This window comes from Scomber scombrus, chromosome 22 (assembly GCF_963691925.1).
Source record: "Scomber scombrus chromosome 22, fScoSco1.1, whole genome shotgun sequence".
Taxonomy (NCBI): domain Eukaryota; kingdom Metazoa; phylum Chordata; class Actinopteri; order Scombriformes; family Scombridae; genus Scomber; species Scomber scombrus.
Genome location: NC_084991.1, coordinates 20,117,368 through 20,141,509, shown reverse-complemented (window position 1 = coordinate 20,141,509; position 24,142 = coordinate 20,117,368). Strand labels below are relative to the sequence as shown.

Here is a 24,142-nt window from a genome sequence, read left to right as displayed (position 1 = left end):
ACAGGAGGGTTAATGGAACATTCTTGTATTATGAAGCTTCTTATCTTGTGTCCTTACAGAAAAAAACATGTTGAACCAGACTGACCAGATCTGTACAAGACAAGGTTAAAATCACATCACGGTATGTGCCTGTGTACATTGAGTTCTTAGCACAGCACTGAAGACACATCAGTTATTGTAAATGAAACCATTGATTTGAACCATGAGGGAACAAACTCGACACCAGCCAATCGATTAACTGTGAAAGTAAATAATGAATTATGTAAAATATAACTGTCTAGTCATGATAGCTTATGTGAGATTCTGTCATGAGTTCAGAAAATACTGTAAACCAGACCTCTTTGTTTTGTAAACGTAGTGGTTGGGTGCGGCAGTCACATCCAGTTTCTTTATAGCTTTATATAACTATAATTATGTAAATTTGTACACTATATTGTAAAGTTGTTTTCATGTTTTCCTCCACAACCTGTACAGAGGTAATTAAACCATATACACTGCCATTTTAGATAAAAGTTCTTATCAGTGAGACCAAATGTGATAAGATGATAACATACAATACAATATACTTTATTGTCCCGCTTAGGGAAATTTGTCTTGGATTCAGCAACTGCGCCATAAATGCCTCAATGACAGCCACAATGATAACAGACAAAACATCACCAGCCATACCATCCCAACAACAATGACATCACAGTATTGCACATATCCCATAACATATGGGATTCAGATAAACTGATTGCCTGAGGAGGACACAAGGTGGGGACCTGGAGACTGGATCCAGATAGCAGGGCCTAGAAACCATAACTGGAAAGCAGGACAAATGGCCAATGTTGCTCTGGAGGGCAACCTGATAGGTGGAACAGCTCTGGAGGACGGGCAAGTAGATGACCAGACGTGTGAAGCCACTCTGGAGGATGACCAGAGGTTTGGAGTGCAGGACCGGCGTCTGGACCTCAGGAACAGGCAACTGCTGCAGCACGGGAACTGAAGACTACTACAGCAGAGGCACAGGAGACTGAGAGGGCTGCGGCACCAAAGACTACAAGGTTGTCAGCCAGGCAGCGACTGCAGAATGTGGTCTCTGGCCAAACAGGAACAGCAGGTTGATGGAGGGTAAGTGGGGCTGGAGCTGGCTCAAGACAAAGTGGTGGTGCAAGCTGGATGGACATGAAACCAGCGTTGATAGATTTAGGTGAGCTAATTGCCAAGGAGGTTGGATGGGTACTGGGGAACACACTAAAAATGGAGCTTCATGCTTCACAGACTCCCACCAAACTGCCATCAACCTCTTAGCCAGAGCAGGGTCCTACTCATAGAGGCACAAAAACTTGATTATGAACTCACCATCTATTTGGATGAAATAAAGGCAAGAAAACAGGAAGCCGGTGAGTCTCTGCAGGGTTCATGGCTGAACAGATTGTACAGTTATGTGGGGCAGAGTGGGTGTACCCAAGTGCAGACACTCAACTGTGAGCAAACAGGGATTTGATAAGAAGAAATAAGTGAAAGGGAATGCAGGCCTGGGGAAACTTGGGCTGGTAGCTGAGAAAATGTGGGCTGGAAACCAGGAACCTGGGACTGGTGATTGGACTGGAAGCTGGTAATACAGGCAGGAAGAGGCCTGAGGTGGAAGCTGTGTGTGTGTGTGTGTGTGTGTGTGGGGGGGGGGCAGATCTAGTGGCAGAGTTGGGTATTTGTAGAGAGCTTAATAATGGTGATGAGGTGTAGCTGGTATGGCTCTGCTCTGGCTCCGACAAACCACACACGAACACACACACACACACACACACACACACACACAGGGAGAGGGGGAGAGCCACTGAAAGAGTGAGCAGGTTAGGGAGTTACCAGATTATGAATACAAATGGTATTTCTGAGGCGTCTCTTCCCTGAAAAACAAAAAGGTATCTGTTGAAAACGTTGTTGAACTTGTTTTACAGAGAGACTGTGGACCTGATCAACCAGCCAAGTGAAACTGAACTGAACTGTGCTGAACTGTGCAATGCACCCAGCTGTCACAGCCTTGCATCACAATAAATCCATTTGCACAATCATGCAATCACAGTTAACCATAATTACAGCCCAGGAGGGTGTTTGTATATACGTGTGTGTGTGTTCTGGGTTGCAGGGTGCACCCATGAATTTGTACATCTCAGGCCAAGGGAGCAAAGAGGGCAGAGAGCAGGTGATCCAATGGTGGTGTGATTCACAGTATGAACTCCTTTTTTATTACACTGCATACTTCCATCTTCATGCTCAGATAAACACGGGATATAGGCAGCTATGGTGGTTGGGCTGTCACACCAGCTGCATCTGTTTTATATTTTTAGTTGTCAAAGTCAAATGTAGGATTTAAGGCGTGTCTGTAATAGCCACTAATGTACCATTACTAATAATACTATTATTTCTGCTTCAAAATAATAATTAGTTAAGATGACTTTTTCTTAGAAAATGTGCATGATATGTGAAACGCTGACATGATTAGTTGATAAGTCATTACAGAGAAATGTAATCTTCAACAACCCTGATTAATTATTTAAGTCGTATATGAAGCAAAGAGACAGACATCTGCTGATTCCTGCCTTTTAAAATGTGATTTGCTCTCTTATTAATTTTCTTGGATAAAAGACATGTCACACTGTCAGAGAAATTGTGATTGGTATTTTTTACTTTTAGAATATCTGATAGACTAAACAATCAAATGGATGAAAGAGACTGTTTTTTTAGATTTCTTTAGACTTCTTTATTACACATTCACCTATTGATGAGGTATAGGCTATGGACATATTTACACATGTAAGAAACTTGTTATCCAGTAACTGACCTCAAATCCTGGGTAAATACAGCATAGTAAAGAAGAAAATGACAAGAAATGTTTTGGATTTCCAGACGACATGACATTAGTTATGACTGTTTCCATGTTTCTCAGCCTTGCCAATTCTTGTACCTGTGGTGTGGCTGGACAACTGCTTTTACAACCTTTTTTAAATCTTTTATTTACATTTTCTATTTTTATCATCATTTCTTGATGAAATGTGTGTGCCTGATTTTGTGTTCATTTAATAGTTGTATTTTTAAACTTTGTTCTAAATCATGTTGGTCAATTGCTTTCATGCTTATGTTAAGCACCTTGAACTGCGTACGTGTACGGAAAATGCTACACAAATAAAATTGCCCCGACTTGGGTCTGACCAAACTTTGTTGAAATTTGGTCACTTTCCACATGGCAGTCGCTTGCCAAACACGTTTGCAACTGAAAGACTGCCGGCAGTGCAGTTAAAACACATTTTTTAGCAATTATAGAATGGTATGGCTCATTTCACTGCTTTATTTACTTGTTTCAGCTCAGAAATGTCGCTCTATCTACTTGTTTCCACACTTTTCCATTGTTGAATTTGCCAAAGCGATTAAAAACTACAAAAATATTACTGAACGTCTCTTCCTGTTCCTGGTCGACAACCATTGGTTAGTCGGCACCTCCCTGAGCGATCTGATTGGTCGACTGTCGCTCATGCGAGGGGCTACGTCGCAGAGTCCAGTCTGGTGTAGCGACAGTCAGTAACCGTTCAGAGTAGAAAGGAGCAGAGCGGCGTCTACAACTCTGTCAACTGTGTTTCATCACCAAGAGGACGGATTCAATTGGAGACACAAAGACGAGGTGAATAACACAACTAATATGTGTCACTATTTGTTGTTATTGTTGTTGTTCTGTCTTGTTTCAGACTGTTAAATTCACCGCGACTTTCCGAGCGTAATGTTAGCGCCTGGCGTTATGTGAACGTAACCTGCCAGCTAGCAGCTTTGCTATCCAGCTAATTCTGGCTGTCAAAACAAGAGAGGAGCATATAATCTGCTAGCCAGCAAGAAACCACAGCTCCCCTCTCTCATAACGTGGCGTTATCACTCATATTTTGGATGTATAAAGGCAGGTAGGTCATTGTGGGAAGCTGTCAAAATACACACAATCACAGTTAAAGAGTTATCTGGCTTCTTTCGGGTTGTGGCAGCTCTTGTTAGCGGACTAGCCAGCTCGCTAGCTCGTTGTAAACAAACCATCACCATAGCCTGTCGATGGGCTGCAGTCTACTTCTTATTTTAGTTGTGACAACACCGCTTTTGTTAAATGTAAGGTGACATTTTTTGGCATAACGTTACATAAATAGAAACGCTTCTTTGTGTGCGTGTTGATGCTGTCAACAAAAAGGTAGTCTTGCTGGAGTTTTTTGGGAGGCTCTTTGTCTTGCTTGCTCGCCTTGTTGTTTTGACTCCAGTGTACTCTGTGTCTGTCTGAGTTTTGCATATGACATTCACCAGTGAGTTTAAGCTCCATTTCCAGGTTTTTTGGCGCATTTCGATGTATTTGAGTGGTTAAGACATTTATGACATGCATTTATATGCTGTAAAGCAAATTTATTTAATCACCTGACAGCCCTTTTTGGTCCATCTAGTACCCAAATGCATGTTTCCGTGTCCAGATTGTTGCTTTGATGTATTTAGATGTATTGCCAAATATTTGAAATATGCTTAAAATCAGTTGTACCAGAGTTGGCAGTGTTTTTGTAACATAATTTGTTCTTTTTAAATGATAAAATATATAAATAATCATGTTGTTATGACTCCTCAGATCAAGACAATCATTTTTTTGTAAAACTTTCCATTTGGACAGTGCAGTAAATATTTTAATCAACAAATGAAGTTCCTGTCAGCTGTTTCCTGAACTCTATTCATTTAATTTATGCCCAGTACCTGTCAAAAGTTTGGACACATCTTGAATGAGAAAGTGTGTTCAAACCTTTGACTGATACTGAACGTCTGTGGGGGCTTCACACCATAGTAAACTTATTAGTGTGTTGTGTTGAACAATTGCTTAAATTCATCAGTATGAGTAAAAGCTAATATTTTTTTACTTAAGCAATTTTACCAAAGAAGTATGATGTTTAAGTTGATTTGTCTATGAGTCATCATTGGGAGGAAACATCACCAAATTTAGCAGCTGTTGTTCACAACACTTGATCAATGACAATTGAGTATTAGTTTGTACATTCAGTAGACTGTTGGGTGTTAATGTCTTATTATATTGCTACTTAATATTTGCTCTTAACTGCGCTGAATGCACATGTTCCGTAAATGTATTCCCATCCCGTTTTAGTGGAGTTTTTTTTGGTTGTTCGGTTTGCCACAAAGCATGAGGTCATCGTATAAATATTATATGGGCCGAGTAGCTGATAGCCTATTTGTCTTGAACCCAAACTTTAACTATACAAAAACACTCCCAGCTGTCCCTTAGCCTGAGATAAGCCCGTGTATATTTCATGGCATAGTGTAGTTGGTATTTATGTTGAAACCGGTTTTGCATTTTTAATCACTTGTGTCTTCTTGTGTCGTTTGACCCTTCGGGGCTTCGCAGTGTCATTATTTCCAAGTGTAGGTTTGCTCCTAAGCAACCTAACAACCCACCGGAAGAAACTTAAAACAGTGATCTGTAAATATCACACGTTTCCATCCAGCTATTATTCTCACATTGCACTCATGTTTCCTTTTGGCTTTGAAACATAGCAACGCTGACATCATTTTGATAAAACCCACATTTTTATGCATAGGAGCAGTAATCATATAGTAAAAGAAAGGTGTGTACAGACCACAATAATCTCTTACTGAGGACTGGCAGATAATGTTTGCCACATAGGGTACATTTATCTATCTAACTTGCAGTAATCTCCTGTTGGAAGATATTGATTTGCAATTATACAAAGAAGGAATTCAGAGCACCCATTCGCTGAGTTTGTGTGTTCACCAAGTCTCACCCTGCTAGGCATGGCTGTCGAGCAATACGTCATATTTTTTACTGGAAGTACAACTCTACAGAATTTAATGCACAATGAAGTCAGTCTTTGACAGTGTGCCAGGTAGCGGAGCAGCTAAACATAGCTTCTAAGAATAGTAGAGAACTGTCATTGCAAAAAATTGATTGATCACAAGACTGCACAGCTACCTCTCTCTCTCTTTCTTTTATATCTGTCTCTGCTTTCTTTTCCTTTCTCTCACAACTCTCAAAACAAGCCTGTGTGTGTGTGTTTATGTGTTAAGTGTGTACAGCACAAAAAGAAACAAAAACGTGCCTTTTCTCTTTGGTTGGTGTTGTTTACGTCGTTGCCTAAGTCAACATGTCCACAAATAACAACACAACGCAATACGCCCTCCTAAATAAGCCTGTCACTAGTTAATTACTCCGTCCATAGGCACAGTAAGTATCTTACAGCCTAAACACTTGTGAGCGTAATCAGCTTTAACAGACAGAATATGTTTGTTTCTGTCTGTGTGTGTGTGTGTGTGAGTCTGCAGGAATATGTGTGTGTGCAGCAGCAGCTTTTATACTTGCTAAAGTTTGGTGTATGTTGGTTTGTAACTATTGTACATTTATAAGGCAGACATGGGTGTGTATGTGAGGATTAATTCCTATTATCAAGCTCAAGTTAAGGTCATAGAGGATGCCCTGCCCATGCTCACTTCCCAATCATAAAAATCCTAGTTAATACAAGATAATCTGAGCCACTATTTTTCTATTTTCTTATACTAAACACACACCAACCAAATGTCCCACCTTGGTGTGCAGTTGAGAGGAAACTTACAATAAACTGAGTGGCTTCACGCTGCAGATGAATGGTAGAGTCACCCCTCTGCATTTATTCATCCCGTTTCATGTTGCAGAGACTAAAAGAAGACGCTGATATCTTAATATAGTCCGTCTCTTTAGGTTCCCTTTTCATCAGAACATTTAAAGGGGGGGGTCTATTTTTATCTACACGTGACCCACCTTTGGATACCACCCAGTGCTTGAAAAACCACTGTATTTGGTAGCGCTGTGTGTTCCCCAGCAGTGCCAACAGCGCACTGACCTTGTTGTATGTGTCATATGGTTGTTGGTTCAGCACCGCCCACAGACAGGATTTGAATTTGGTACTTTGTAGTGGTGTCCTGGAACATTTTGATCTTTTTTTTAAAGTCAGTTTTTTATCTTAAGTCAGAGTTAGTGAAGAACTTAAACAACAAAGGTCACAAAATCTTCTTTATATCATATATATATATATTGATATATTGATCTCCTGTTATTCTCACGGCCATTTAAAAACTACTTGCCTGCTTTTTGGGGCTCCAAGAGAAGCTCAAGACTTGTACGTTTTCATAATTTTGATTTTCATCTGTCTACTTTTTAGTTTGGATGTTTAATTTTAGAAAAAGAGACACCTGTGTGTGTGTGCGTGTGTGTGTGTTTGACAGCTAGTGTGTTTGTTGCCTTTGTGTTTCCAACGGTGATGAAAAATGTGGCCCATCTTCTCTAAAAAGGACACCTGAAAGTCATCTAGCTTGTGACTTGTGTGTTTGATTGTCTTCTTATGAAACCAGTTTAGGAGAAATGCAATTTTCACCTCTTACATAGTTACGAAATATCGATGGATTTATAAAAAAAAAAAAAAAAAAGTGATTAAACATTTCGACTTTCCACTACTGCCGGTCAAGCGTGGGAGTGTATACACTTCGTAGTAACTGTGCTATTTAGGTTTCTGCCTCTGTGTAAACTATGAATGAGAGAACATGAGTGTGTGTGTGCGTGCGTGTGTGTGTGTGCGTGTGTGTGTGTGTGTGTGTGTGTGTGTGTGTGTGTGTGTGTGTGTGTGTGTGTGTGTGTGTGTGTGTGTGTGTGTGTGTGTGTGTGTGTGTGTGTGTGTGTGTGTGTGTGTGTGTGTGTGTGTGTGTGTGCGTGTGTTTCACGTCACACTGGCTCTCTTTGTTTATCTCTCTATCATAAGACCGCTGGCAGCCCCACCAGTAACTCAGTGCTGTACCAGGACCAAGGGGGTCACCGGGGGACACTAACACAAACACACCCTACATGTCATGCTATATTGAAACTCTAATTATAGCTACTAAGATTCATTTCTTGCTACTATTCTTGCTGCTTTTTTTCAGGTCAGTGTGATGTATTAAATAAAAAAAAGCAACCAAGACAATATTGGATGTAGAACAACATGTAACTACAAATACTGGGAAGTGTCTACCACTAATTTTCAAAGAAACAAACCCCACCCATCTCAATCTACAAGTAGCATACATGTTTAATTATGTACACTGACTTGTCTTTAGATGTGGCTGCAAAGAGACGGAGAATCCTAAGGTGTGTTTTTCAGTAATATTATAGTAGGGTGTGTATGTGTGTGGGTGTGTGTGTGTGTGTGTGTGTGTGGTTATGCTTAAGTGCAGGTCTCGGTGCGACCGCACAGTCCCAGTGAACAGTAAAACCAGTCATGTGGTATCCAACAGCAGGTTTACATCATTGTAAAGCTGTCCCAAGTACAAAGGGAGGCCTATTCAGCGACCTCCTGACACAGGGGGACACATACAGCACAGTGAAGGGAACCCCAGCTAATTAAGAGTTTGACTCCAGTGTGACAAATTCAACATTTGAGTTCATTTCAGGGTAATTTATAATTTACAGGATTAATTGCTCAAGTAAGACGTCAATACTATGCTTCTCTCTACCTGAGTAAGCAGGTCCGGGGGGTTCAGATACCGACAGTGTAATGAACAATATTATAAAATACCTTCGTTGATACTCTCACACACTCGTCTCCCAACGCAGCTACCACCTCACACGCACCCTGACGTTCAGACGCTACAGGAGACATGACATCAGGTCAACATTGAACCATATTGTTGAAGGGGGCAATGTGCAAAGTAAAAGTGTTGTAACATGAAGCAGTTATCTTACATAATGTGCTCTGCTCACTGTCTAAAGTCGAAGTATGCGCACCGTTGATAAGCTGATGTATTGATTAAAAAAATGCACTGATGAAGACACGTTGGTTGAATGCACTCCTGTTCATTCAGGAAGAATCTAATTTTTTTGCTCTCAGTTGTGGAATCGCTTGCTAGCAAAAAAACAAAAAAAACCCTAATCTGAAAAAAGAAAGAAGATACAGATCAACGTAACTTTGTCAACTGAGCGATCTTAAAATCAGCGGCCTGCGGAACTTGTTTTTACATACACACCTGGTCTCCTGTTGACTGTTGCGTCTGTCTCACCTAAAACACCAGGTGGAAAACCTCAAGGTCAGTGTAATATATAAAGCTAAATAATAATAAAACTTGCTACTCTAATATCTTACCTGCTATAGCGTCATTAAAAAAATATAACCACAGATTTAAGAAAGTGTGATTGACCCATTTTAATTACAGAATGAACAACATTTGGATATTTTATTACACTTTCTGTCGTGGTTCACAGTCATATCAGTGCTCAGCCATCACACCTGCTCTGTGTTCATGTTTTTTTCATTTTTTTCATGAGGCTCTGCACTTCTTCTTTTACACATCATTGCAGAATATTCGGCGGCTCCCCTGATCCAGTCTGTTCCCAGCGCCGCATCTCACACGGTGCTGATGCTCGTTAGTTAAAAATACATCTGTGTGAATATTTAGTCTCAGTTTATAATGTTAAACCTCTCCCAGGTCAGCGTGTGGCCGGGCAGGCTGCCATTTAACCTGTGGGGTAAAGTAGTTTTCAAGCAATCATAAAATCTCAAGGCGCGTGCAGCCAGACTCCGTTCATAAATCGAAGGTTTAAGGGGACTCGGCTGTAGGCCAACGTTGTTTACTGCCACAACATGATTTAAAGCAGTCTCCATGCTCATCGGGTGCTGCTGCTCCAATCGGCGGACACATATTTAGACTAATATACCTTGACTTTCACACACACACACACACACACACACACACACACACACACACACACACAAAAGGACCTTATAGACCGTATACCCTGCTGTTGAGCCACCCTCAATCACCTCAGGGGCAATTCCTTCACTGCAACAGCCTTAATTAGACCACAATACTGCATATAGTACAAATGTGTGCATGTGTGTATTAGAAATGGAGAGTAATGGAGAGTAATGTACTTCCCTGTGTGTGTGAGAGAGAGAGAAAGAGAGAGAGAGAGAGAGTATGTAATGACAGAGCAGGTGACAGGCCTCGGGCCATATCTGACAAAATGACTAAGGCAGTAAACACACATTACAGGCAAAAAAAGTCATGTTGGTTTACAACCGCAAACGTCCACAGCTACAGAACCAGCAGAGTACACTGAGAAATATGGAGGCAGGGACATTGCTCTGTAATGTAACATCTAACATTGCTTCAAATATACTATGTAAATAAACTATATACTATGTAAATAAAAAAAACAAGAGGAACAGGTTTGACTTTAAATCACTCTAATAAAGGTCTCATACTGTAGCAGCCAACAATATAGTATCCATATCTGACACACCTGTTCTTAATAAAGCACTAATTAAGAGTCATTTTAGCACCTGAGAGCTTCCTAGTTAATACATACGTAAAGATTCATTTGAAACACTCCTAGAATTAAATTGTTGAACATTTTTGTATAGAAATAAGCATAATCGTGAAACTTATAAACTAAATTTATCAACTTCATAAGGGTCTCTAGTCGTCATGTGAGGTACAGCTGCACGAGTCAAAGTGAGAAACTGTCCGAAATCAAAAACTGCTAAAACACAGGCTGTTAAAATCTTACATCGAATGGTTACAGTAGATGTTTTCGTAACGCTCCTGTCCAATATCAACCTATCTTTTATCTTCATCTCTCTTTCCGCATAGCTCACTCACTCGGATTTCCTCATGTGTACTTTTACTGTAGTGTTTGACCTTTGTCCCACATTTCTGTCAAATTAAAGTAAACCCAGCTTTTTGATCTGCAACATAACGTGTCATCATCGCGCATAGTTACGTGTTTTAACAACCAGACAATCCTGCAAAGCATATTTCAGTGATTCATATCTTCTAACCTTCCTTAACATCCTTTTTTTCCCCCCCTTGCTCTCTCTCTCTCTTTCTTTATTTCTTCCTCCTTCAGTAAGCAGAAGTAAAACTTTCACCCACTTCTGTCCGTAGCCATTGTCTGCAGTGAATTTCCCTTCACTCCCTGATCCTGTTTACCTCATATTTATACGGCATAGTAACATTTTTATCGTTGCCACTTAGGTCACCTGCCAAAGCCTGTTGTGTACTACACATTATTTATACACAAAGTGATTATTGGCGGGATTTTATAGTACAAAATGGTCACAGCTGACAGATATGCCACTTTGGGTCCTTAGCCGACAGTTTAAGGAGCCAAAATTGGATACTTCTCCTTCTTTTTCATCCACTTCCACTTTTTTTTTTGTAACTGCGACCCACTCTTTCTTTCCCTTGAGGAGAAAAGACAACAGACCAAATCAATTCCCATTGACATTTCTTCTCATTTTTCTCTCTCTCTTTTTTTTTTTTTTGTCATTCTTTTTATTTTGTCTCGGTTTGTCAGTTTCCAGGATCGATTTTCAGAGCCACCTCTTCACAGCTCTACAGTGACAATGACTCCACGCTGCTTCGGAGTAAAGTCAGCTGTCTTCCTGCTCGTCTGTGTGAGAGTAAAAGAAAGATGGGGTGACCGTGAAAATTCTGGTTTTTTGCTCTTATTCCGAAACCCGCCCCCCCAATATTCCTACTATGCTGTTTACACGGCTAATGAAAATTAATATTCCCATTAACATGCAGGGTTTCCCTCTGCTCTAGTGGGAATGGCAATCACATGATCTCCGCAGGCAGTGAGATGAAAACATCAGTGAGCTGCTGCCTGATATTTATATTAATAATAATGATATTGATATGATTAATATTATACATTTATAGTTACAGGCACATCCAGTATCTACATCACATGGCGTCCTGACCGTCAGGATAATAACCAATCCCATGAGCAGCTCTCCTCTCAGTCCTTTCATTCCTCTCCTCTGTCAGCCTCCCTGCTCCAAGCATATGTCATTTTTTTTTTTGCCTGTGCAGGGGTGCGTTACACAACCAGCCCCGTCATGCATGTGTATCCCAGACCAGGCCTTGCAAAACTGTTGGCTAGCTGGTTCGTTTACAGCTGACCGTCAACAGGCAAGAGGCTGTGTGTCTCAGACTGCGGTTAAAAAAACCTCATTTATGACTCTGTGTACACGTCCAAAAGATGCTCCTAAAACCTGGATAATATCAACTTATTCCACTTGTCTTAAATCAGAAAATGCTGCATTCAGAATAAGGCTTAATTCAGAATATCGTATTTGGATATGTTGCTTACATAATGTGTATGTGTGCGTGCAAACTAGAGCCCCTTCTGACAGATGATCAGTGAATATGTTGTACAATATGTGCCGATTTTTTTTTTAATACTTATGTAGGCAGTATTTTAATTCAAGCTTAATATATGCATGTTTTGTTCGGCTTTTTAAAAATTCAGTTTTTGTTAGTAAAAGGTATTTAAATTGTAAAATATCACGACATCCACTCCCTAATATCGGTATCAGCATCGGTCCCAAAAATCCAGTATCGCTCATAGTCACTGCGTGTGGATAGCTCACATTGATAAATGACCTTGTGTTTCACTGTTAGCATTCGGTCACCATTATTCTCAAAGTGCAGCTAAAGCTCAAAGATATTCGGTCATTGGTTTTAAGAGTCTTCCTGACATGTATGTAATGTAAAAGCTTAATTTGTGTCACTAGATACAAGGTCACTAGATCACCAGAGTCCACAAACGTGTTAGCCGGCTGTCGGGGCGAGATATTGAGTAGTGTTTGAGATAAAATATGTTACTATGGACCCGACTGCACCAACACACCAATGCACTGTGATCCTTAGAGCCTCAAGGTGGTTTAAATGTAGGTGAAAGGTAACTAAAGGTGTTTTTTTACTATGCATCATTACCACATACATAAATGCAATGAAAAGATAACTGTGATGAAAAGGTGTTACGAAATGCATTCCTCCCTCATTTCAGTGCAGCTCAGTGATAAACATTACAACACATGCAGTGATTTGGACATCAGTGTTGACGAATGGTGACCGTTTATCACAAGTTTTATCTCCTCAACGTCCTGCTGTAGTGTCTTTGGGCAAGAAGAAGCTGAATTCCATGCTTCTACACTTAATGATGAATAATTAATGCCAGAAATCTGCAGGATCTATAAGCAACCTCTCGTCTACTGTTTTGTAAAGTTGTCCAAAGGTTTGATATATTGAATTCAGACCAAACATGCAGCGGCGTGCAGTGCAGATAAGACCAAAACGAAAATATACGAGGTTTTCTAGTATAGCATCATCATCACAAACCTTTCACAAAGCCATCAACGTCAACTGTAACCTGATGACATTTTTAATTGAGATCAAGTGTCAACGTCAGTGATATTCATTTAAAGATCAATAACGCCCCCTGCGTCACGACGAGGCTTTAAAATTGTCTGTTCCCCTCATGGCATCACTCACAGCCTGCTAGACAGTTATAACACACACACACACACACACACACACACACACACACACACACACACACACACACACACACACACACACACACACACACACACACACACACACACACACACACACACACACACACACAGTTACTGCTGTGGACCTCTGGGTCAAGCATCAATAGCAAAGGCTCAATAGCGTCTATCATGAAACGACAGTAATGTTTATTAATGGCGTCGCTGTTGTAGCCTCGGGGCGGGTTTATAACGTCAAGAGAGCTAAGAAATTTTAAAATGACATCAGGAATTGAGGAAGTATACTGAAAGATAAAATAATAACCACCGAGCTGTTTTCATTGGATGAATGTGCAGAAGAAGCAGAGATTTTTTTGGAGACTGGTTAATCCCTTTCTTCGCCCTGGTTTACGCGGCAGGTCACAAGCCGGGTTCCTTTAGGCTGCTGCCGCTCTGTTTATCTTCATGCGTCTCTCCCTGAGGTTAAAATGTCACTCAGGGTCAGTTTGATGGTATTTCTTGTTCTAACTTGCAGAAAATACGAAGCAGATGGTAAACTTGTCTGTGAAGCTATCCGTGGCTCACACAGGGACTTAAATGGGGGGTGGAGCGGGGGGTAAGACTGTATATTGTCGGACCTCCGCAAGACTCTTATGAGCTGAGAAAATTGTGATCATAGTTCCTCTGAATTAAACCTCTTGATGAGTCATCCTGCATCCTGTTGTCGACAGGCATCATGTGCCAGCTGTTCTCTCAGAAATGAAACCTCGACATGTGGTGTTGGCTCGGACCTTGGGAAGCCCCATTTGGTCTGGATATGTGAAAATGATAATTTTTTCTCTCTCTCTCTCTCTCTCTCTCTCTCTCTCTCTCTCTCTCTCTCTCTCTCTCTCTCTCTCTCTCTCTCTCTCTCTCTCTCTCTCTCTCTCTCTCTCTCTCTCTCTCGTTCTCTCTCGTGCTATCTTTTGTTCCAACAACGTGATGCCTTTAATCTCAATATGGGGTCAGTCTGTTCTGTTCTGCTACTGTGGTCATCCAGTCCCTTCTTGCGAGCAGTGCCAATTAGCGTGCTCAGTGTTTTTGTTTCCCCGCAGTGAATAATGTGCCGTATGAACTTGGCTACATGATACAAGGACTGCAAGCAGAGCAACCAACAATCAGGCAGGCATTGTTGCCCAGTACACCCATCCTCTATTTCGCCTCAGCAAACATTTTTTGGTTATCTTGCCCTTTTATCAGGGTGGCGTCTGAGGTCCTTTCCGGTTTCTTCGTACACAGTTCGTGCTGAATTTCTTGTTATTTAATAACCGCTTTGGCAAGATCAGAGATTATATTTGCTAAAGAATATCTGAAAAGATGGATGATTTGTATTTATGGATGTATATTTCTTGAATATTCACAAGACGTTTTTTTTGAAAAGATGAAGATAATTTTGGTATATTTTGTGTCTATTTTGCTTTATACGTCAAAGTTACATGACTGATCAATAGACTGAATATAAGGAAACTTTACACAATCCTAGACGCCACTCTGATGAAGGCAAAGCTGCTGAAAAACAGGAGCGATTTAATTTAGATAGACTTGCATCTTTAAAACACACAAACAAAACTGTGTGTGTGGGGTGAGGCGGTCACGTGTGGTCGGTCTGTACAAGTTGTTTTTTTGTCGTCGTCCCCCCCCCCCACCCCCCCTCTCCTGCTGCCAAACTCATATCAGACTCACACAGAACTCAACTTCTCAGCTACTTCAATTGTCAAGAGAGCTGTTTGTTCTTGTGTGGCAATCAGGCCACAAGACTGTTATCTCGGGAATTGACTACAGCAGCAAAAAAAAAAAAAAAAAAAAAAAGCCACCATCAGAAGTAGTTTGTTCCTCTTATTCCTCCCCTCCTCCTGCTATTAAAGGCCCGGCATGAAATCTCACTTTTCATCATGACAGAAAATGGGGTTGCAGTTACTGAAGAAAGTGCATCAATACAATTTTCAAAAGTAGTCTATCGTGGGGGAGAAAAGAGGAAGCGAGGAGATGCAGAGAGGTTGATTGGACAATCTCTGAGTGTTGAAGTGTAAAGATTTCGATTCGGGATCTCGCCCACAGGCCAGTTGTCTCACTCGGGCTCAAATAGTCTTCATCATCATCATCATTATCATCATCGCAGCAGAGTAAAGTCGATGTCACTGGACTGATTTTCTCTGTCCGACGAAGTTAGTTTTTTTTGTCTTTTCTTTCTTCTCTCTTTGGATCATTACATTTCTCTTCTGTTAGTAGAAAATAAAACTTAGTCAACAACTCAAAAACTATCACATTTTTTGTTTGTTAACTAAAAACCAAACAATTATAACACTATCTCATGTAAGTGTATAGGGTGAAAAAATATCAGAATATGCTAATTAGGGCTGCAACTAATTATTAATTTCATTATTAATTAATCTTCTGATTATTTTCTCATTGAAGGGATTAAACACTTTGTCTATAAAATGTTAGAAAAAGTCCTGTTATTATTTTTAGAACTTATAATGACGTCTTCAACTGTCTTGTTTTGTCGGTTGGCAGATATAAACACAGACATGCTTCAAATCATCACATTTGAGCAGCTGCAACCAACCAGTGTTAAAATTATTTAAATGATTATTTGTTTCTTTTTCCCCCTTGAATGTAAGAGGGGTTTAACGATATTCAGTATTCAGTTCAAAGTTCAGTATTTACCTCTGTTTTGGGGTCTTGGTTCGGTGCGTTTTTGGTGCTACTGAAACCTTTCTGTTCCTTGCAAAGCGTCGAAACACCTGCCGACAGCTGTTTCACGTTGATTTATGGTCCCTCAGAACTGGTTCTTACGACGTGCTGTTCGATCACGTGTGTTCATATTTGTTCTGAAGGACTTGGATCACAAAGGTGGAGTAAAAAGCCAATCAGCAGAGAGGGAAGGGGAACAGGGGAGTCATGATATAGTTTAAATACGGTAGATAGCGGCACATATTTTAATAATAATAATAATAACAGCAGCGACACTACATGAGCACTGGTAACCAGGCCAACTTGTCTAAGCCGGCTAAAATACATACATGAACATGCTACAGCTATGTGCTACACTTCCAAAATGTTCTGGGTGGATCTTGGGCACTAAAATTATTATACCAAATGTAAATTATTCAACTATTTGGACGTTCATCGTTTGGATCGCTAAGCAAACCAAACAGAGGAAAACGAACAGTTGAAGATGAATACACAAACATTTACACCCCTGGAGGGTAAAATCCCCAGTGTGTGTGTCACAGGAGGGGATTTAAATGAAGTGGTCCTGTGCTCGGGGGCACATTCATATTGACTTGAGTGGTGTGTACGTGTATTTGAAAAAGGAGGGAGAGAGAGAGAGAGAGAGGGGGGGGGGGGGGTTATAAAGAGAAAACAGAACTCAGCATGCAAGACATGCTGTTTTGAATGTGCAGCTGCTGTTCTCATCATTCACGGGATATTAAAGCTTTTTGGAAACACGCTACTGTAAAAACGGGTAGATATGAAACTCTTAGTGGGGCCTGCTTTTACATATTTTGTCAGGTTGTGCTAAACACCTGCACACTGTTACTTCAAATGCCATCATGAGAATTTCCTCCCAACTTTAAAAATAATTTTATGTCTGTGTAAAACGCTGCACAGTGGATTTTGACTTGATTAGATTTCTATGGAAGTGTCCCACATTGCTCTTCACCCTGTTTTTAAACTGGGAAGTGATGTTTCTCTGTAATGTAAACGTCTAACAGAGCAGATAAAGTGAAGTGCTTAGAGAGAACTAAAAGGGATTGTAACTTTTCAACAGGGAACACATCTACTTCCTGCGCATGAATCTGTTGTTCCTGTCTTTGACACCTCCCGTCGCTAAGCAACTCACCATGACAGCAAGTTGGCAGCATCTAATTGGCTGCTGGTGTTAGTAGATGCAGTCTTTTGAGGGCCTTAAAACTGTAGACTACTTTTTTGGACTGACAGAGAAAGAGCAACATCTCTTCATCTCTTATGTGCATGACACTTTGTGTATTTCCTCAACTCATCATATTTTTGGCCTGGAACAAACATACTTGGAAGACTTTCCAATGCTTTGGCTGTTATATATGCAAATTCAAAATGTTACAGCATATATGTGTTTTAATTCCTCTGGTTTAAATGTCTGACATGTATTGGTTACATTGTTTGCTGCTATTTTTTCTAGTTTGGGAATCTGTTACACAGCTCTCTTATTACTTAAGTGTTGTTATTTATTCATTGTTTTGTTTTGATATTATTACTTTAATTTCAAATTTGAGGATAAACAGAATGAGGCTAACTTTTCTTTTCTTCTTTCCCCATCTTTTCTTCTCTTCCTCTTCTCTTTGTCTCCCTCTCTCTTTCTGTATCTCTCCAGCTCTGTCCCATTAAGTCCTGAGTGACGGTGTCAGTCCAGTTCTTTCTCAGTGGAGTTCAGGTGAGTCAGTCACCCACTTTTACATCTTGTTCTGCTTAACTTTCCCTCTTTAACTTCCACTCATTTCTCCTCAGTCCAATCAGGTTTGGTCTCCTCTGGATTTTGTCACCACCGGCTCAGCCTTCTGTTCGGTCCCAGCTGAGTTCGTCCCAGTTTCTGTTGGGGGTCGGTCCAGCGTTTCAAGCTGGACGGAGGAGAGACGTGTGGGCCCGAGGGCCCGGCCTTCGTGCTGCGACACAGAACTTCAAATCTTTTAGAACACTCGTCGGATAGCGCGCCTACAGATCCCATGAGTCCCCGGGAGAAGGAAGACACACCCACCTCAGGTTCTTCAACCAGTCACCTCAGCACCGCAGGGTGCCCCTCACACAATGGGGTGAGCAGCAAACACACACACACACACACACACACACACACACACATGCTTTCATTTGGTTGGTTCAGAGCCATGTTGCGTGGTATGGGTCGACTGGTCACAGTAAAACTATCCCACCAAAACACACACACCCTTACATAAATAATTAAAATAGAGGATGTTAGCGGGGACGAATAATATTCTGTAACTGACCAGCAGAGTCTTTCAGTATAATAATGTTGCTTAAAATATAAACTATGCAGTGTGGGTTTCTAAAATTTAAATCACAATGTCTAAGAGAGAACATAAATGAATACTGACCCTGCTGTTACTTTTTGCATCAAGACATTTCCAAAGCAGCTTGTGTACACACGCACGCACACGCTGGACCTCTTGTGGAGCTAAAAGCAAACTAGATGTGAGTCATAGTGATGTTCATTAAAAAAGAGCAATCAGCTTTGTGGTTTAATAAGTTAACCGCAGTTGGTCGCCTTGAAAACATATTTCCCAATCAAAAAATAGATTAAACACTGTTCCTAAGTGATACTTAAAAACAATTAAGCTTTACTTTGAACAGGAGCACTCAAAAGAACAAGTTTAGACTTAGAAAGTTAGTTTTGAAAGGCTTTGGGAGAACATGTGAGAGTTGGTGTTTATTACTACTTTAGTTGTATTGAAGGGGGGATTTTTATTAGAGCTTTAAGCAGTAAACACAAATACATACAAGTATAGTATAAAATGTCCACTTCACACCCAGTGAATAGCATTTAAATGCAAAGCAGAGACTCATGACTATCTCGACAGCAGGCCTGAAAACTTGTGAGCTTGTAAGTACAGTAAAAAAATGAATAAACAAGATATGTGTCGTAAAGGTGTTACATGACGAGCTCAGTCTAAAAATTCAGTGTAAATAAAAGTTAAATACACAGACACTGAACAAAAATTTACCAGAGCAGATGGGCGATTAGTGCCTTGCTTAGGGGCACCTCAGAAGGAATGGAAACGCTGTATGTAACCAGTTTCTCGGGGTTTCCCAGCAGGTTCTTAGAATTTGATTTTACGCAGTTTGGTCATGAGTCTGTTTTTACTCAAGCTTTTCAAATTCTGCCACTTCCACTTAATGATGACACCCTCATCACCTTCAAAGCTTTTCATACTTGACAATTAGTAATTCTGCGCTATAGTAATCAACAGGACATTATGATCGGTTTGGCTCTCAGTCTGCCTGATTTTCACTCTCAAGTCTGAAGTGATGTGGATATTGAATGTGTGCAAGATTCCTGTGCCCCTAAAAATAGACCTGTTGTGTCTCTATGCAGGCGGCTTCCTGGAAAGAAAGCAAACATGTTACCAAAAATTCTGTGTTAGTAGCATTTCATGAAGGCGACCTATCGAACTGATCAAACAAACGTTCCAGACATACTTCCCTCAGAGGCATCATTTGTGTTCCCTTTTAGACTGCGTGTGTGTGTGTGTGTGTGTATATACAGACAAAGCTGCCGCTCTGTTGTTCAGTGTGAAAAGCAATCAGCATATAGCCGCTGAGCTGAAACACAATAGCATGCATGTGTGTGTGTGTATTGTGTCTGCTCTTTTTACCTGCTGTAACACAACACGGATACCTGAGAGGATAAAAGAGGCCCCCTGCCCCAATCAACAAGGGCAGACTGTTTTAACACCCCACAGGCAGCTCTTTTGAATTTTTCAGTATTTTGACTGGGTGTTAGTGTGTCTCTCAAAGTGTGCAGTGTAGCTTCAGGGTTGGTATCACACATACTGTTTGTCAGATTGGATCAGATGCTGATTATTTTGGTAGGGTGATGTATGTTTTAGATTCTTGTTAAAAGGTATCGGAATCATAAATTTTTTTCAAGCTTGTATTTTTTGTTAATGTTGGAAGGCGGTAGGAAGCGGACTCAGACTTGCTGAATAAGTCAAAACTAATTTAACAAAAAAGTGTGTCAAAGTGTCTCAAAAAAAAGGAAGAAGTGAATCTAAATGTAGAAGTGAATGTAAAATGTAATTGGTTTAACTCAAACATGCTCACAACTACACTGTACTCTTCTAATTTCTGCTCTCCTAAACCAACATCCCTCCCCTTAATTATGCCCTCCAACCTGATAGACAGAGCCACATCTCTTGTAAGGGTGTCCTTTCCCCTATACCAACTACTGGCATATAGAGCTGCCACAGTTTACTGCATTACCCCGGTAATGCAATCATGTCACGTCCACCGCATAGTCAAGCTAATCACAGCTTCACTGCTGAGTGAGCGGCTCAAGTGATGGGACATTAGTTATTATCTCAGGCTCTAAACAATATTCCTGCTGCAAAGTCGGCCTCTTAATGGCAACACTGGAGGAAACATTTAGACTATAGAAGCTGTAAAGAATAGACGACTACAGGAAAGAATAATTCTGACATCTGCGGCTACTTGTATTAGTCAGCGTTGTTCACACAAACCACATCCACATCATAATCTTCAACACAAGCCAAAATACGTACAAGTCATGTAGATAATGAAATAAATCCCTCCCTCATGACATCACTGGTCTAACCCATGACATCACTGGAGATGCGTGTAAGAGTTTAAAAGCAGGAAATCATTAGGTGACTCCTCCTTTGTCTCCTGGGATGGTGACCATGGTAAAAGACCTGAGCTAATATAAAACTGAAGACTTCAATTAATGATCAATAAGTGAACTTAAATATGTGTCTGTCTTGATATAACCATAAATGTAAGTGTAAATGTAGCACAATGCTAAAATACAGAGAAAACCTGACACACTAGCTAAACAAACAAGTATGGAAAGACATTCAAACTCTAATGGGGACAAATTGTGAGGCAAAGTTTGAATTTTTTTTTCCTCAAAATTTCCTGTTTTTCAGACCTTTTTGACATTGTCTCTGTGTGGTCCCAGCATTTGCGTATCTTCCGGATCAACCCCCCCCTCAGATGTCGAAAAGAATTTGGGAAACAATAGCTGTTTACCTGCCAAAATGAAACTGTCGCCAAGTATTCAATGTGGGAACCAAAAATTGCTTTAGACAGACCATCACAGTTAACAAAGTGTCATAAAGGACCACCAACACTATAAAACACTATAATGTTACATTTTTACCTGCATTAATTAATCAGTGCTGAACTTTCAGTAACATTTTAGTTCAGTTTAATTCCTTTTATAGGTTGTTTAATTCAATTCAAGTAGGCCTATTAGTTGTAGTTGGCAGTAGCTGTTGCGCCAATTAGTTTCATTTGAAAGTTTGTTTTGATGCAATTAATACAAATTTGATCCTGCTTAGAACTAATAATAACCGAGGAACCCAATAAAGCCTAATAATGTTATTTTTTCTTTATTAAAGGAATCTTATCAGTGTGACTAATTGAACACTAAAACTAGAGTTGCGAATGCTTCTCTGTGAACATGCAGCTCAAACTGTGAAACAACCCCACCATGTAATGTACATTCAGAAACCTACAAGAGGAAACCATCAGCCAAAAACACAAGCTGTGGAATTTTATTACATACACATTTCAGTTGCCAACAACAAACCATGGGAAATACCAATAAACAGTGAACAAACACTGGTGAACAATGCATGAGATTTTGGACCCCAAGACATCCTCTCTTTGTGCCGAAGCTTTTTATTACATTCTTGCTTTGACGTCCGTCTAGCCTCAGGTGGATCTGACAGTTTCCTCTTATTGTACCTGTCAACCACAATCATGAGACACCGGTTATTCCAGCAGTGTTATTGTCATCATGCATTAAACCCTTAGACGTTCATGGGGGGGTAAAAAATGTAAATATTTGTGTTTTTTGAGGAAAGAAAAGTTTGAAGATTGACCACTTTTATGTCAGTATGGTCAACATATTGCTAGAGCCAACAGCTAGTTAGCTTAGCATAGCATGAAGACACAGAAACAGAGGGGAAAATGGCTAGTGTTTCCACCAAAGGTTACAAAACCCCGCCAAAAATAAATTCATGTATGTGGAGCCCTGCTTTGTACTAAACCAGGCTAGCTGTCTCCTCTTGTTTCTAGTCTTTATGCTATTCTTTTTATGTATGTCAAAAATAAACCAACAAGGAACAGTATAGTAGATAAGTGCTGCAAACAAAGACAATTATGACTCTTTCCATTATAGATTTTTGGTCCATGGAGGTTTTATATTTGTAAAATGTTCTACGAGCCGAGAAGAGCAAATAAAAAAATCAGTGATGTCATCACAATGTAAAGTCTGTGGGCAGAGCGGGAACTGAGTGGAGGAAACGGTACTAGAAGTAAACGTGGAAGCTAGAAACTCTTTTTGGTGTATGCGCCAGCTGAAAAATTATATTTATTATTATAGGACTGAACTGGTGCCATTTTTTGGTCCGGTATCCAGCTCTTGAATAACATCCATGTCTGAGCCTTGTGACTTTGATTACAGCTTTGCACAGACTACAAACTAGCACAGGACAAGATTCACATGCTCATTGGACTTTTAAAATCTCCCACTGCTGTAGGTGATATTCAGCTCCAGTTTACTGTCTGTACTTATCTGATGAGGCTGAACAAAAAACATCTTTGAAGTGAACTGAAGATCCCTGATTTGGGCATCCAAACTGTGACCAGTTTGATATAAATCTGTGTTACTTTGTTGCTATGCTAATGCAGATTTTTCATGCCTTCCTTGTGGTCATGGACAGAAACAGAGAAGACAGTTTGTCTCGTGGTGGCCTGAGCACATCGTCTGTTGTTCAGAGCCGGGGCATGTGCGTGCTCTTGGAACATACTGTCTGTTTTTTTTTAGGGTCTTGCGTCTTTTCCAAATCGCTTTCATCCCAGGGGAGCATTGTGCATGTGTGAGTCACATGTCAGATCTCTCCGTCCGCGCTGTGCAGGGGTTACAGTGTACAAGGGTGAACTCTTCCCTCTATGGTCTGTTTCAGCTTCAGGCTCTGCACACATTGGTCAGCAAAATTTGAACTCTATCCCCGTTGGCTGACACACTGTTTCCCTTGTTCCCGCCCCCCCTCGCACTGTACTGCACGTGACTTTGTTTACGTTGAGTCTAAAGTTACATGTTTCAGTGGAGGATGGAGATTTTTTCCTTCGAACCTCTTTCCTCCTCTCTTCCCACCCCAAATCTGTCTTCTACTGTCTGACTGTAGAAGTAACTGGAGCAGAGGATTCCTCAAAACATGCACACACACACACACACACACACACACACACACACACACACACACACACACACACACACACACACACACACACACACACACACACACACACACACACACACACACACACACACACACAAAGCAGCATGTGTGGGGTCATAAGTCAGGTGAAACTCATTAGTCCGGTCTACATAAAAAAACAGTTAATGAGTCTGGGGGGAACAGGATATGTGTTTTTTGTTGGTGAGTGTGAGATGGAGGGAGAAATTGGTCTTTAGGGGCTTTTAAGAAAAACTGCCTCATTTAATTTTGAGTGGACCTGTGCCTAGAGGGATTCCCTGGTCCCCCTTTTGTTGTCATGTCTGTATATCATCCAAGTCTACCTGCTTAACTGATGCTAATGCTAATGTTGTTCCTGACTTTGTCCTCCACACACAGTCTTCTCTTCCCTATAAGATTTTATTATTGTCATTTATCCATCATCTGGTTTAAGAGGTGGTGATGTGTCACCCTTTGTGGTTTCAGTAACACAGAGTAGAAACATAACTTGAATTTATTGTACTTGTTAGAAAAGTTAACAGACCCTAACACATTAAAATGAAACAACCTTCTAACTTTTAGCTTTACACCAGAATATTTCAGTGCTTTCAGGCTGCTTGATGATAAGTGACTTAAATCACCTTAGTATATATAACCTTTTTATTCTTCAGGAAAACATTCATTAAACTAATGAGCACATATATGACCTTTTAAAAACAAAAAAATAACTGATTCATTAAAATAATGGAGTTACCT

The 24,142-nt window shown here is 40.4% G+C and overlaps 1 protein-coding gene across 2 annotated transcripts in view; it reads left to right on the top strand.

Moving 5' to 3' along the window:
- Positions 1–3,564: 3,564 nt before the first annotated feature.
- Positions 3,565–24,142, top strand: part of adipor2 (adiponectin receptor 2) — a 32,727-nt gene continuing 12,149 nt past the window's right edge. The window contains exons 1-3 of one of the 2 annotated variants that reach the window (XM_062443649.1): positions 3,565–3,658; positions 17,764–17,823; positions 17,898–18,199. In XM_062443649.1, coding sequence (XP_062299633.1) covers positions 18,113–18,199 — 87 coding nt within the window. In that variant the 5' untranslated portion in view covers positions 3,565–3,658; positions 17,764–17,823; positions 17,898–18,112. Of the gene's footprint in view, positions 3,659–8,905; positions 9,109–17,763; positions 17,824–17,897; positions 18,200–24,142 lie in introns of those variants that run through there. The other variant, XM_062443650.1, reaches the window with a different exon arrangement.